The sequence below is a fragment of the Dendropsophus ebraccatus genome, chromosome 11, assembly GCF_027789765.1.
Source record: "Dendropsophus ebraccatus isolate aDenEbr1 chromosome 11, aDenEbr1.pat, whole genome shotgun sequence".
NCBI lineage: Eukaryota > Metazoa > Chordata > Amphibia > Anura > Hylidae > Dendropsophus > Dendropsophus ebraccatus.
In genome coordinates this window covers 29,304,729-29,318,566 of record NC_091464.1, presented here as the reverse complement: position 1 = coordinate 29,318,566, position 13,838 = coordinate 29,304,729, and the positions used below count along the sequence as shown (strand labels likewise).

Below are 13,838 nucleotides of genomic sequence, written 5' to 3'. Positions count from 1 at the left end.
CCTAGCCACCAATCTCTGCAGTGCAGTGGTGTAGCTACCATAGAGGCAGGTTAGGCAGCTGCTATGGGGCCCGTGCAGGAGTGGGGGCTTGGGGAGAAGGTAAGAGCCGTCCTGTGTCCTTCTGCTTAACCCCTTATGTACTGCTGTGTGTAAGTGACCCAATGTTTACTTACATACTACAACATGAGAAAGGGTTAACAAGCAGAAGACAAAGAGATATTTCCTTCACTGCACTGATAACCCCTGACCTCTGTTCTCCGGCTGCCTGCGCAATCAAGTAGAAAATTTGCAGAGTTCCATGCAGAGGTCAGGGGTTATCAGTGCATCAGCAGTAAAGCAGATATCTCCTTGTCTTCTGAACAATGGGTCACTTACACACTGCAGTACATAAGGGGTTAAGCAGAAGATAGTCTGCTCCTGTACCTATGTATTTAACCATAAATGCTCCTAATGGGCCCTTATAGTTAAAAACAGTGGACTGACAGAGCAAGCAGCCATTGGCTCTCTGCCCTGCCAGTCACTGTTTTGGCTGCAGCCAGGATTCTGCCTCTGGTCACAAGAGATTTTATTTTTTGGAAACATCACAGAGTATATATATATTATACGCACAATGCTTTTGAAAGGGGGGCCCCTTACAATTTTTTGCAATGTGTTCCTGTGAATCCTAGCTACGCCCCTGCTGCAGTGTTATATAGGGTGATATCCCTATATCATGCTGAGAGCTCAAGTGTCAAGAAGGCTATGCTGGGCCGCTGTATGCACACCTCCATCCCCCACCCCTCCCTGCCTTGACTGGTTGATGTCCATGACTCAGGAGGAGGTGTATACAGTGTCCCAAAACCTGTGTCTTACTGTTTTTGGCCACAAGATGGCACTATTTCTATTACTACAGCAAGCACACTGAAGAATGCTGAGGGGTTCATTGTATTCTAACACTTGTAAGTATGTGAAAGCCACCAGCCACCTCCCTATCTCTGGGCCTATAACAAGTTGCCACCCAGCTTGTTTCTCCAATATGAAACTACTCCCGACCCTTAGTTATAACACTGATGAGCAGGGGGGTCAATCTAGTGTAGTGTGGAAAGGAAAACAGTTAGATAAGACTTCTTGTCTTCAAGTTCCTGCATGTCAGGCTATGCTAACCTTCTAAAGCTCCCTAAAGCGAAGGGATCCAACCTGTTCACGTTGTGGGGAATAATCGCTTTCAAGTATCAAATCCTGCAAGTTTGAACAGGGACTATTTCTGAAGCAGTCAGACAACTTGCATAAGCCGATGTACCCTGCTGCACCCTGCTGCCTACTGCTTGATTCTTTCAGAATGAGTGGAGGGGCTAGTTCCACTCAGACGTACAACCCCAGGGCTTGTACTACTGGATCTAGCACTCTGTCATCTCTCCAGCATAGATGGAACTTTATTGCCATGAGTACAGGTTATTCCCTTAGACTTTCAAGTATTATCGCAACCTAGCCAAAGTTGTTAGAATCCTCCCAACAGATTTCCGTGTTTAATTGAACAGGTACCCTCTGCCAATTTGCCCCTCAGCTCAACTACAGCTTTACCTTACTATCACAGACTGTGCAACCCTCACTATAATTATCTTTGTTCAAACGCTAGCAAAAACTTCTCAAGTATTAGAAACACACTATATGAACTCAGTATATATAACACACTGCACCTTTAAGAAATCTGCCAAGTAACTTTGTCTGGTTAAGTTATTCTGCACCACAACAGTACAAATGGGAACACCAGTGACAATGTCCTAACAGGTGTCTGGTGGATATTATGGAGGCCTACTACCAGTCCGAGCCTGTGATAAGTGCCGCAGTGGTACCATACTATCCCCCCTGGCAAGTAACACCTAGCAGCCCTGGGTCACTAAATGTGCATATTGTGGCTCTGTACAAATTCCTTGACACTTGAGCTCTCAGCTTGATGTAGAGCTGACAGATTCACTATAGCAGCTGACAAACCAACGTCCATCCCTTCAACAAAGCAAAAAATGTCACTTATCAAGGATGGAAACCATGTATCAATCAGGTGAGTTTTATTTCCAATAGTGCCATGAATATTAAAGCCTTTTCTGCCGATACAACGTAGCAGAGGTACAGTAGCCTTGGTTGGTCCGCCTTTGCACAACTTCCTAGCTGACTTTCAACTCTTACTTCAATGGCTCATTGAGCGCCGAGGTTTTCATGAAGCTTATTCGCAATGGTGCAGTTTGTTCCCCCACAATAGACTAGATTTGTTCTGTCATTTTGCTCTGCCTCTGGACCACTGTAACAATATGCCTTCTTTGGGTGTAACAAGTGATGCAGCATGCAGCCAGCCTCCTGCAAGTGACGACGGCGTCCCTGACAACCAGTCCAACGGCAACCCTGATGTCCCTTCACCGCTCCCGGTTGATCGGCTCAGGTGTTGTGGATTGTGACGTGCTGAATGGCGGCTGGCACCGCCAGTCAGCTCTGTAATAGTCTAGAAGCTGGAGTCTCTGCCCCAATCACGTCTTGGGCTGAGACTCCTGCCTCCATAAAACTACTCCCCTCATCACCCTCCTTGCCTGCGACAGAGCCTCTTTAGAATGTGACTAAGCTAGCGTTTATGCTGATTGTGATTTCCCTGATTTCCTGATTCTAGCTTGACTCTCTGACTATTCCCCCCAACTTCCGATTCTGTACGGATAGATACCGACCCAGCTAGTGGACTCAGAAATTATTGTGTTTTTTTTTTTTGTCTTGTCTATGTCTTTGTGTTTCACTTACACCAGCATAGAGACCAGTCTTCAGGTTGGGACTGGCCTGCTAAGGAGTCGACAACTCCGAAAGGAAGGGACAGCGGGGTGGGTGCCAGTGTTTGGGCTTCACTTGTCCTGTGTCTCTGGGTCTTAGCCCGACAGCTACTATTTTTATTGTTTCATTATAATTTCAAAAAAACTTTTTTTTTTATATAATGAATCATGTTACAATGTTATTTTTATTTAATGTATACACAGACTCTTTGTTGACTCATTCAATGTATAGATCATGTGATGTCAAAAAACAATGTGTTGTGTGGAAGCCTGGTATGACTGTAGAAAATAAAATACTAAAAATATATCTTCTAATATAAAAAAAAAATCTAAATCACAAGAATGTAATAACGTCAGTGATTTCTGGCTTCTTCTGATGACAACAATTCTGTTATTTCATGAATGAAGGTACTTGGATGAGAGGGGTGTACAGTATGAATTTTGGTAACACTGTTAGATACATTAGGAACAATTAACCATTCTAGCCCATTTTCTCGTTCTCTTTTTGAATTAAATTTTTCTTCGTAAAAGACCTTAAGCTGCTAATCTGCTTTTTATATGCAAAGCCGACTGGTATTTCTACTTCAAGCAAAGCTTAACAATCAATCACACCGGCATAGGAACAAGTGCACTTACTGATACTCACTGGGGAATAGGACATTGTGCCTTTAAATAAGCCCCTTTGAAAAGGAGATTTAGGTCACATGATTTCCTTTGCTTCCTGACATCATTGCCTCTGCAGCTCCAGCAGCTACAGGAAGGATGCTGAGCTCCTCCATGGGCCATGGCTGAGGATGATGCTCTGCAGGCTTGGCAGGTGAGTGCACTATGAATGCATCTTGTATATAAAATCATTGTTGGGGAAGAAGAGCTGATGTGTCTGAGAATAGCAGTGCTGCAGCCCTGCAAGGAGCTGACATCTCCGCACATATGCTGCCATAGAGAAGCTGAAGGCCTATTGTCCTAAGTGTCAGGATAAAAGCTCTTTGTTCCTGACTGCTTAGCTGCATACATAATGTACGGAATTACAATGTAACATATATAAGGACACATACAAATGTCTGCTAAATAAAACTAGCCCCCTCCTAATCTGGGATCAGTGTCAGACGTATGATAGTGCATAGTGCTCACATAACAGTATGCCGGCAGGATGGAGTTTCCTATATAAGAGTAGAGATCTGTGATAATGAGAATGTTATCTATCTATCTATCTATCTATCTATACATGTATCTATCTATCTATCTATCTATCTATCTATCTATCTACTATCTGTCTATCAATCAATCAATATATTTATCTATCTATTATCTGTCTATCTATCTATCTATCTATCTATCTCCTATCTATCATCTATCTATCTATCTATTATCTGTCTATCTATTATCTATCTATCTATACATGTATCTATCTATCTATCTATTATCTGTCTATCAATCAATATATCTATCTATCTATCTATCTATCTATTATCTTTCTATCCATCTCCTATCTATCTATCTATCTATCTATCTAGAAAAACAACAATCCGCAGCACTCAGGAACAGTAGTGCGTGCTGTGTGCCCGCCGTCCTACCTTGATCCTCAGGTGTAGCTAGATAAATATTAAAGATGACCGCAGCACTCCAGACTTTTCAAGTAAAAAACTTCAGTGGATAATTTATTTCATAAGTCAGCACACAGGGAAAAACAGCGACGTTTCGCTCCCTCAATGTGAGCTTTTTCAAGCTTGAAAAAGCTCCCATTGAGGGCGCGAAAAGTCTGGAGTGCTGCGGTCATCTTTACTATCTATCTATCTATATATTTATCTCCTATCTATCTATCTATCTATCTATCTATCTATCTATCTATCCCAAGAGGCATACAGCCTATTAGCCTAGTACCACCTGGTGCTGTACATGATGAAAGCTAAGGGGTCCCAGTGTGTTGCAGGAGCGGGGCCCCCCTGATGTGGTGGGCTGCTACAGTGGTAGTTAGGTCATTTCAACATGTTCAATAAATTTTTAAAGGGGTTATCCAGTGCTACAAAACCATGGCCACTTTTATCCAAAAACAGCACCACTCCTGTCTCCAGGTTGGGTGTAGATTTTGGAATGCTGCGTTTACACGAAATGATAATTGGCCCGATCATACGATTAGCGATGTCGGAGTAACGATTTTTTTTTTCATAACGGTCAGCGTTTAGACGGTACGATATATCGTACGGAAATTCGTTTTGCGATCGTTTTGCAATCGCTTAAGCCTATCTCACAACTGTTTACACGGTACGATCTGCGAATTTTTTTACGAACGACGATTTTAGAACATGTTGTAAGATCAAAATGGAACGATTTCTCGTTCGTCGTTTGATCGTTCGCAGCATTTACACGTACGATTATCATTCGAATTCGATCGTTATCGTGCAAATTTGCACGATAATCGTTCCGTGTAAACGCAGCATTACTCACTTCCATTAAAGTGAATGGAACCTAATTGAAAACTACACCTGAACTGGAGCAGGAGTGGTGCTGTCTCTGGAAGAAAGTGGGCAAGTTTTTGTAGTGCGGGATAATCCCTTTAAGGAAGGGGCAGTAGTGTTTGGCAGCAGCTTATTGCCATTTCTTTTTTGAGAACACAATCTAAATGTGCAGGTTTATGGGGGGGTTTAGGAGGAATATCTAAGGGCTATCTAATGGGTATGGCCAGCCTTATTTTAACAGCATGCTTTTCAATAGCGCTGTGTAACAATGTAAAATTTGGTAGCTGCAGTTACTTCCCAGAAGAGTGTAAAGTGCTTGTGTTTCTTGTTTTTATCCCTTACAGCCCAGTCCATTGTGATATGGGAACGCTGGTCATATCAATGCTGCCGCTCATCCGGACTGGCTGATCCATGACACTATCTTCTGCTTCACCACACTGGACTTGCAGAACCAACAATTAGGATTAAGAAATATCAATTCACCAAAAAGAAAGGTAAAGTTTTTCTCTTAGGACATTCATGACATTTATTACATAGGAGAGCTGTAAAGATAAGGACAGTATAGTATATGGGACAATACCTCTACTAGAAATTATAGGAATATTACCATTCAACAAGGATAAAAAATGGAATGGAACTTCTGATGGAAGAGACACACAGCGACTATATAATTGCCATATTCTGACATCATAATGTCGCGTTTAAACAAAGTATACAAAGTTTACTTACTAATAATATGAAAAGAATATGCTACTTCCTGCAGGACATACAGCAGCTGATAAGTACTGGAAGACTTGAGATTTTTTTTTTATAAAAGAAATTGACAAATGTGTATAACTTTTTCATACCAGTTAATTTGAAAATATTTTTTTCCTCTTTAAGTGGGTCATTTTGTGGTTTGACATGTTTTGAGTGGACAGATGTGTAGGGAGTCATCCGGCAGACAGCAAGGAAATGTCTGTGGCTGAGTTTAACTTCTATGAATTTTCATTGTCCACATACTGTATAGCCCCAGATTTGTTGCTTCCATTGGAACAATTTTTTACAGAGGAAATGTTTGTAGTAAAATACTGTTATTTCCAGTACTAGGATGTTACCTGGTTTTCTCCAGGTACAGCACCACTCTTGTTCTCAGTTTTTGTGTGGTTTTGCAGCTCAGTTCCAATAAAGTGAATGGAGTAGAGTTGCAATATTACCCATTACCTGGGAACAGGTGTGGCGCTGTTTACGGAATAAAACAGCTTTTTTTTTCAAACATGAACAACCCCCTTTAAGACCTGGTCCACGAAATCTTCTGCTGAAGATGTTGCCACAAATCTGCAGCACAATATACATATTACACAATATACATTATTCAACATGAAGAAGAGTTTGTAGCCTGTGGATGAGATACTTTAAAGAGGTTTTCTATGGGGATTTGGTACAGCTCTGGACGGTCCCTGTCAGGGACAGAGGTGGCGGCAGAGAGCACTGTGTCAGACTGGAAAGAATACACCACTTCCTGCAGGACATACAGCAGCTGATATGTACTGAAAGACTCAAGATTTTTTTAAATATAACTAGTGACAGCAGTGCAGCAGTAGTCTCTTTTCCACTGAAACTCACCCTAACATACTTCCACAGTGCATACCTGGTGGCTGAAACCTTCATGGAAGCAGCCTTGCCCCATTGTACCTAATTTTACAGCAAGTATAGAAATGCCATCTGTGGTGGCAATACAAGGCTATCCTTGGAATTTCTGCCACTTATGACATGGCATAGATTTCCCCTGACTCCTAGTGTGAACTACATGTGAATGTGCCCTTTATTGATCTCACTTTACAGACATGAATGCAGGTGGAGCACACAGATCTGTCATTGCCAGGCATGGTAAGGGTAGGTGCATGGTAGGAGCAGTCTATGGCTGCTAAAGGTGGGGAGTCACTTGTCATCAGGTCTCTTCTAATAATACAAAGCTATAGAGATGATATGAGGAATTAGGATTAGGAAATATGTCCCCCTTGGTCTCCAACAGTCTGTATACACCTAAATAAACCTCTTGTGGTCGGTTTCCTTTTGGCGTAATTCCTCTGTAGAAATAGAGGAAACCCATATTATAGAACATTAAATGTTTAAGGAACAGCTGTCTTGGCAACCGGCGGAAGTTATTAGTAATCACTCTACTTACTCCTGACACTCGCTACAAAGGACTTCTTTGGTGTTCCCCGTCTCCGAGTCCAGACCGCTCATTTCTAATATGTGACTAATATGTTTCATGTGCTTGGCTTCATTATCTTCCAATAACTATTTCCAAGATTTCTTTCTCAGGGTCACCAAGATGTTGTATCTAAGGCTGGAATGTATGGCGGGAATTCCACATGAAAAGATGTATATATAACAAACAATAATAATAATATACAATGAAAAGTACAGTCCAGCCTGAAAGAGCTTTGTTTAGACGAGGATATTTCATCATATAAATCTCACTTTATTATAGAAGCCAACATGGTTAATACCGGAGAGATAAATGGTTCCAGCAACCTTATGGATTTCCTTGATGAACCTATTCCAGATGTTGGGACATATGAGGATTTCCACACTATTGACTGGTTAAGGGAGAAGTCACGGGATACAGACAGACATAGAAAGGTGAGAATGCTAGTTGGCTGGATCAGAGCATTGACACGTATATAAATGTAGCAGCTGCCATGTTTGTCTCCTGGAGCCTGCAGTGTGTCGGCGCTGCCTTCTGCTGTGAAGATCCGAGTGTTGGGGTATACACATTGCTGTTCTCTAACACTGTACTTTCCATGGCTCTCTACACTATTAGTACAGTGCCACAGAAACTATATACAGTACAGGAGCAGGGATTCCTGTCAAAGAGAGGTGTCCCTGTTCCTATACACTGAGCATTGATGCTGAATTCCTCTTCATTGGACCAGGTTCTCCGCTTCTATGTGTAGTTTCAATAGAATAGCCCAAAGACAAAGAAAAATGCAGTGTTGATGGCTGTGATATCTGCACAACCCATGTAAACATTGCAGTAGACAAAAGTACACTCCTTCATGACAGTGATGTGTCCCAATGACAGTGATCTCTTTCAGCAAGATATGCTACAAAATAACAGGGCCCTTACTGTGCTTTTGGCACAAAATTTGACTTCTGTCAGGGCAGGGGTGGGATCTGGGTGGGTAGCTGAATTTTTTGCTGAGAGCACAGGAAGGGTTGTGTTATTTTTTACATGTAATTTCTATATATACTGCACCCACTGCTGGACCCTTCAGGTATAGACCGGGTCATGATGTCACTTTTTTTTTTAGAGAGATTGAAGTCTGTCTGATATATATGTGCGTTTATCATAATTAGTTTATATTAGGAATATGTATCACTTTCTTATGAAATAACATATTAAAAATAGATTTTGGCCAGAGCTGTCCCTTAATGAACAAATTTATAGGTAGATAAAATTAGCTAATGTCAAGTTTAATTGCATTTGCCAGATTACAAGCAAAAGCAAGGAATCTATTTGGGAATTCATCAAAGGACTCCTGGACGCCTGGTCAGGATGGATTGTCATGCTTCTTATTGGGCTGCTGGCAGGTATGGTTCTCCTCATTGTCTCAGTACTGTTCATGAGCTGGGATTTTTTAGTGGCTCATGTATCATGCACTAGCTGTATACTGTATTACTACCACTAGTAGACCATCTAATACTGGTGTACTACACTGTATGTCAGATTTCCTCTGTACTGTATGTCATTGACTCTATATATAGTGCGATCCCTGCTGGACACTCCATAGGAATTACAACTGATTCGTGACGTCACGGTTTTTGACAGAATTTGAAGACTCTGTGATCTACTAAATTAAGGGAAATAGCCTCATATGTGCATTTCCCATAATTAATGTACATTAGAAATTTGTCTAACTTTCCATAAGTAATAACATTAAAAAATACTTTTGGCCGGAGTTGTTCTTTAATGCTAGTACTCCAGCTGCGTACTCCAATAACACAAACTGTAGCACAGTATACAACTGTGTGTACTAGCTATACACCAGTACCAGTATACTGCACCACTATCAGTATCGGTATACTAATTGTTGTTGTTTTATCTGTGAGATGCACAGTCCAGAAAAGGACTTCAGGGTGTTTAATTGCCAACCTATTAAAACTAATCCCTACACTGTCTCTGTCCCTGCTCCAGCTGCTCTCCCTCTAAGCTAACAGAATGCAAGTGAGTCAAGCATCAGATGCCCTGGGTCTATATACACCAAGGTCACCTGATGCGGCCAGCCAACCACTGCTAGACCAGTAGCCAACATGGCTGCTGCACAGCTGGATGTGCCAGCCCCTTCCCTGCATGTTTATTGGCTAATTTAAGCTGCCAAACATACCATAACGTACCATGCGTTACTTGTATCGCGTTGTATAACGCACCCTGATACTCAAGCGAATAGTATGGTGTAACATGTATACACCCTCATCTCTACAAGTCACATGTGCACCAAACTCAATAGCAGAAAATTGACACCCAATAGTGAGGATTTTGCTGAGGATTTGTTGTGGATTTTTGCTGCTGTCAAACAAAGCAAATTTTATGGAAAACATTGCAGATTTTGTCTTCAATAATGAAATCTGAAGCCAAAGTTGACATGCAGGTCAGCTTCCACACAGATTTTTTTTCTGCAGTGTACATATGTTTTTTTTTAAATCATATCCACTTGGCCACAACTCTAAATCCACAACTTATGCACTACATGTGACTCGAAGGCCTGGTGCAGGCAAAGGGTTAATGTTGTGTGTGATCTGTCTGTGTCTGTCTACTATGTATTGTGAAATCTACTAATGTATACAGCAAACAAAGCGAACCCTCAAACTTGATAGGGACCAGAAAGTGTGATTGCGGTGTCTGTTCAGGTAGTATATATCAGGTACTGCTGTATGGAGTAGCCCAGGCAGTTGCACTATATCCATCATAGCTATATGTTGAAAGTAATGTAAAGATGTGATGATGACTGTATAATAAAATTATTACTTCTTCTACCTTCTGCATTACCTGTACATAATCCTAAACAATTAAAGGAGAAATTCAACGCTGCTATATCAGTATAACAATGGAATATTGTCATACTGTTATTGTTATTAATTATTTAATTATACTTTACGTTCTTAAAACATGTCAGTAGAATCTGGCATTGAATGTGGGGGAACAGACTGCAGTAGCTCGCATCCTGTTTATGGCACGTAAGCTTATAGCCCAACACTGGCTTGATGAAGCCCCTCCCTCAGTATCGGAATTTGTGAGAAAGTTTAATTGGTTAATTGGTATAGAAGAATACGCATATGAGAAGCGAAAAGCTAGCAAAAAGTTTGATAAGATTTGGGGTAGGTGGATGGCTGTGCCTGAGCTCGCACCCCCAGGGTCCCGCACGTAGGTTGCGTTGAACCGCGCGTAGATGGGAGAAATGGTATATATCGCTACCCTGTGTTCACCACCTGTCAGTGGGCGTTCTGTACATTTGAGTTCAGAGAATTTTCTAACTATTTTCTTTTTGAACTACAGCTCAAGAACATTCACGGTGTGCATGGGCACATAAGGTTCTCGGAAAGTTGCACTTGATTTATGTTTACATAGTGTGTGGAGTTGGACGGTTTAAGGGGTGGGAGGGAGGTATGGGGGTTGGGGGGGGGTTGGGAGGGGGTGATTGGAGGGTATACCCTCCAGGGTTTTTGCAATTGTACGGGGATAAAATCTGTTTTGTGAAAAAGTTTTTTCAATAAAAATTATTCTGATAAAAAAAAAAAAAACATTAACCACATTCACCACAAGATGTCAGTGTTGTTCATGTTATATCCAATCTCTCTCATTTCACTCTGTGTTACATAGTTGTGATAGCATGTTCACGTGTTTCAAGGCTGAATATTAACTTTAAAAAATTTTTTTTTTTTCCTAGTCTATTTTTAATAAGGCATACAAGGAATATATACAGTACACCTTCTATGATCTATGCCTGACCTAGAACATTGGGGAAATATATGTGTACATGGAGAAAAAGCAGAATATGGCTATATTCCCACAACGTTTTTTCTTGTCCGTTTATCATTTTTAAAATGATGTCCGTTATTTTGAGGATTGGCCGCTCCATCAGTGCAATAACAGCTGTTGGTACATTATTCTAGTTTAGGTGGACTAATTGCCCTTTGGGTGTGTCTGTAATTGAAAAGTCCATTGAATTTTATAGTAAAAAAGGTAAAAAAAGAAAAAAAAACCTGTGTGAACAAATGAAAAAATAATTTCCTCTGTTTGCAAAAGACATCCGAAAATAATTGACATGATCAATGATGATTCAATGTCCGCACAGATGACGTTCCTCATTTTATACATATATATATTTATTTGCTTAAAGTTCAGTTCATCTTGAATTCAAATATTGTGCTGTTTGTTTTAGACCATCCTGCTAAACTAGCAGTAGCCTCTTGGCAGAAATGAGTAGGAGAAAGCATCACATGACCTCAGGGTAGCCCACAATGCCTTTAAAACAAGTCCCTGGCAGGCTTTATCTGCAACTTTGTAGCTTTTTTTAAAAAATGCTGAGAGGTGTAAGTTGCAGAGAGGGACTTGTTTACATCAGCCCCTCTTGGATGGATTTTTTCTCCCGTGCACCTGGAAATATCCTTTCTAGCGAATTAATTGAATTTGCCCACAGGGTGTCAAAGTAACCAGTTTTGCCAATAAAATAGTTATCAAAATGCTGCCGTGATCTTTCTGGTTTAGCAGCACAACACATTGAGCAGAAGCAGTCACTGAAATTACATTTTGTTCTTTCATTTTCTTTCTTTCTTTTCTTCCACTGCTGGTATTAGTCTAAGAGCTGCCGAAGCACTGCGGGGGTACCATATGGGACTAATATGTAAAACAACTCTTCTCAGCTATACTTCATCACTTTCAGAGCATAGTGTCCATGGTTTATTGCATTTTTATACTTCACTGGTGCACAACGTACAGTATAATATTGTTCTTCTACATTCTAGGTACTTTAGCAGGTGTCATAGACTTAGCGGTGGATTGGATGACTGACCTAAAGGAGGGAATATGTCTTAATGGGTTCTGGTATAGTCATGAGCAGTGCTGCTGGACATCAGATGAAGCCACCTTTGATGACCGGGATAAGTGCCCACAATGGCAGAAATGGTCCGAACTGATGATCGATAAATCAGAGGTAATGTTTGCAGGTTCTTGGCTTCTGTTGGTCAAGTTCTGTGGGTCCTAAGGGGTCGTCGCATGACCATATAAATAGCATAATACATATTATGTGTTGGGTTTTTTATTAGCAGGAGCTGGACCGTCAAGTGATGTCATATAGAAATGTTACCGTAATATAAATAGCTTCACATGCTTGACTGAGAGACTCCTATGGGGATCGGTATACAGAGAATTCCACAGGTCCACACACCGATCATTTGAGATTGACTCGCCTGTCGAGAGATTTCGGCTGAGGAGAAGTGTTAAATACTTGGCATAAAACAGAGTAAACAGCGCTTTGTTTTTTGAGCCAGTATCTTTTCCTCTCTGAAGGCCCTGGGAAAATAACACCAGATCTTCTTAATTTGCCTTGGCGAGCCCGTGCATTCCTACCATAGTATATAACAGTCTCATTCACTTTATACCATGCAAACTGTTCACGACGCCTCTGCGTACAGAAGTAAGGAGCTTGGATTTTCATCCTGTTTACAATTACTATGCAGGACTTATTAGCATGTAAAAAATGATACACATAGGGGGAGATTTATCAAACATGGTGTAAAGTGAGACTGGCTCAGTTGTCCCTAGCAACCAATCAGATTTCACCTTTCATTTTCCAGAGAGTCTGTGAGGAATGAAAGGTGGGATCTGATTGGTTGCTAGGGGCAACTGAGCCAGTCTCACTTTACACCATGTTTGATAAATCTTCCCCAAAGTGTAAAGTCATCATATAAGAGATGGTACTGGTGGTAGAGCTAAAAGGTCTGCAAGCTGCTCCTCTCTACAGCCAGACTAACCCAGCCCAATACACTTGTGATACAGTTAGGGTCCTATTCCACGGGCCGACCAGGGCTTGGTCAACAGTGTAAACGACATCGATCCGCTAGATCGGCGCTCGTTTACTGGGCCTATTTCACGACCCGATAATCGTTTAGCGAGAGCTGCAGGGACATTGTTACCGATGTCCTTGCAGCCCTTGTTTAAACATCATACTTTACCTCACCATGCTGCAGGTCTTCTCCTGTGCTTCTTGTCTTGGTCCCGCTTGCAGCAGCAGCAGGTTCGGTGCGGCCTGTCTAAATTGACAGACCGCTCAGCCAATCACTGCCCGTGGCGGTGCTGACCAGTGATTGGCTGAGCGTTCTGTCAGTTCAGACAGGCCGCTCCGAAGCTGCAGCTGCGTGTGGGACCGGGAGAAGGAGAAGACCTGCAGCCTGGATAGGTAAAGTATGATGATTTAAAAATCGATGATTTTAGGTTTGAACCTAAATGACATGATCATTGGCTGATCGTTCTCTCTAATCCGAATCGGCCGATTATCGCTCTGTGGAATAAGCCCCTTAGCCTCCTTAGGGTGATATTACAATTACCGAT

At 41.5% G+C, this 13,838-nt stretch overlaps 1 protein-coding gene across 1 annotated transcript in view; it reads left to right on the top strand.

The window, feature by feature from the left end:
- The first annotated feature begins 3,530 nt into the window (after window positions 1-3,530).
- The window catches only part of CLCN4 (chloride voltage-gated channel 4), a 35,331-nt gene continuing 25,023 nt past the window's right edge, over window positions 3,531-13,838 (top strand). Inside the window, exons 1-5 of the mRNA XM_069944484.1 lie at window positions 3,531-3,603; window positions 5,587-5,736; window positions 7,719-7,870; window positions 8,722-8,821; window positions 12,254-12,441. Of these exons, the coding sequence (XP_069800585.1) occupies window positions 7,727-7,870; window positions 8,722-8,821; window positions 12,254-12,441 (432 nt within the window). The 5' untranslated portion in view covers window positions 3,531-3,603; window positions 5,587-5,736; window positions 7,719-7,726. The remainder of the gene's footprint in view (window positions 3,604-5,586; window positions 5,737-7,718; window positions 7,871-8,721; window positions 8,822-12,253; window positions 12,442-13,838) is intronic.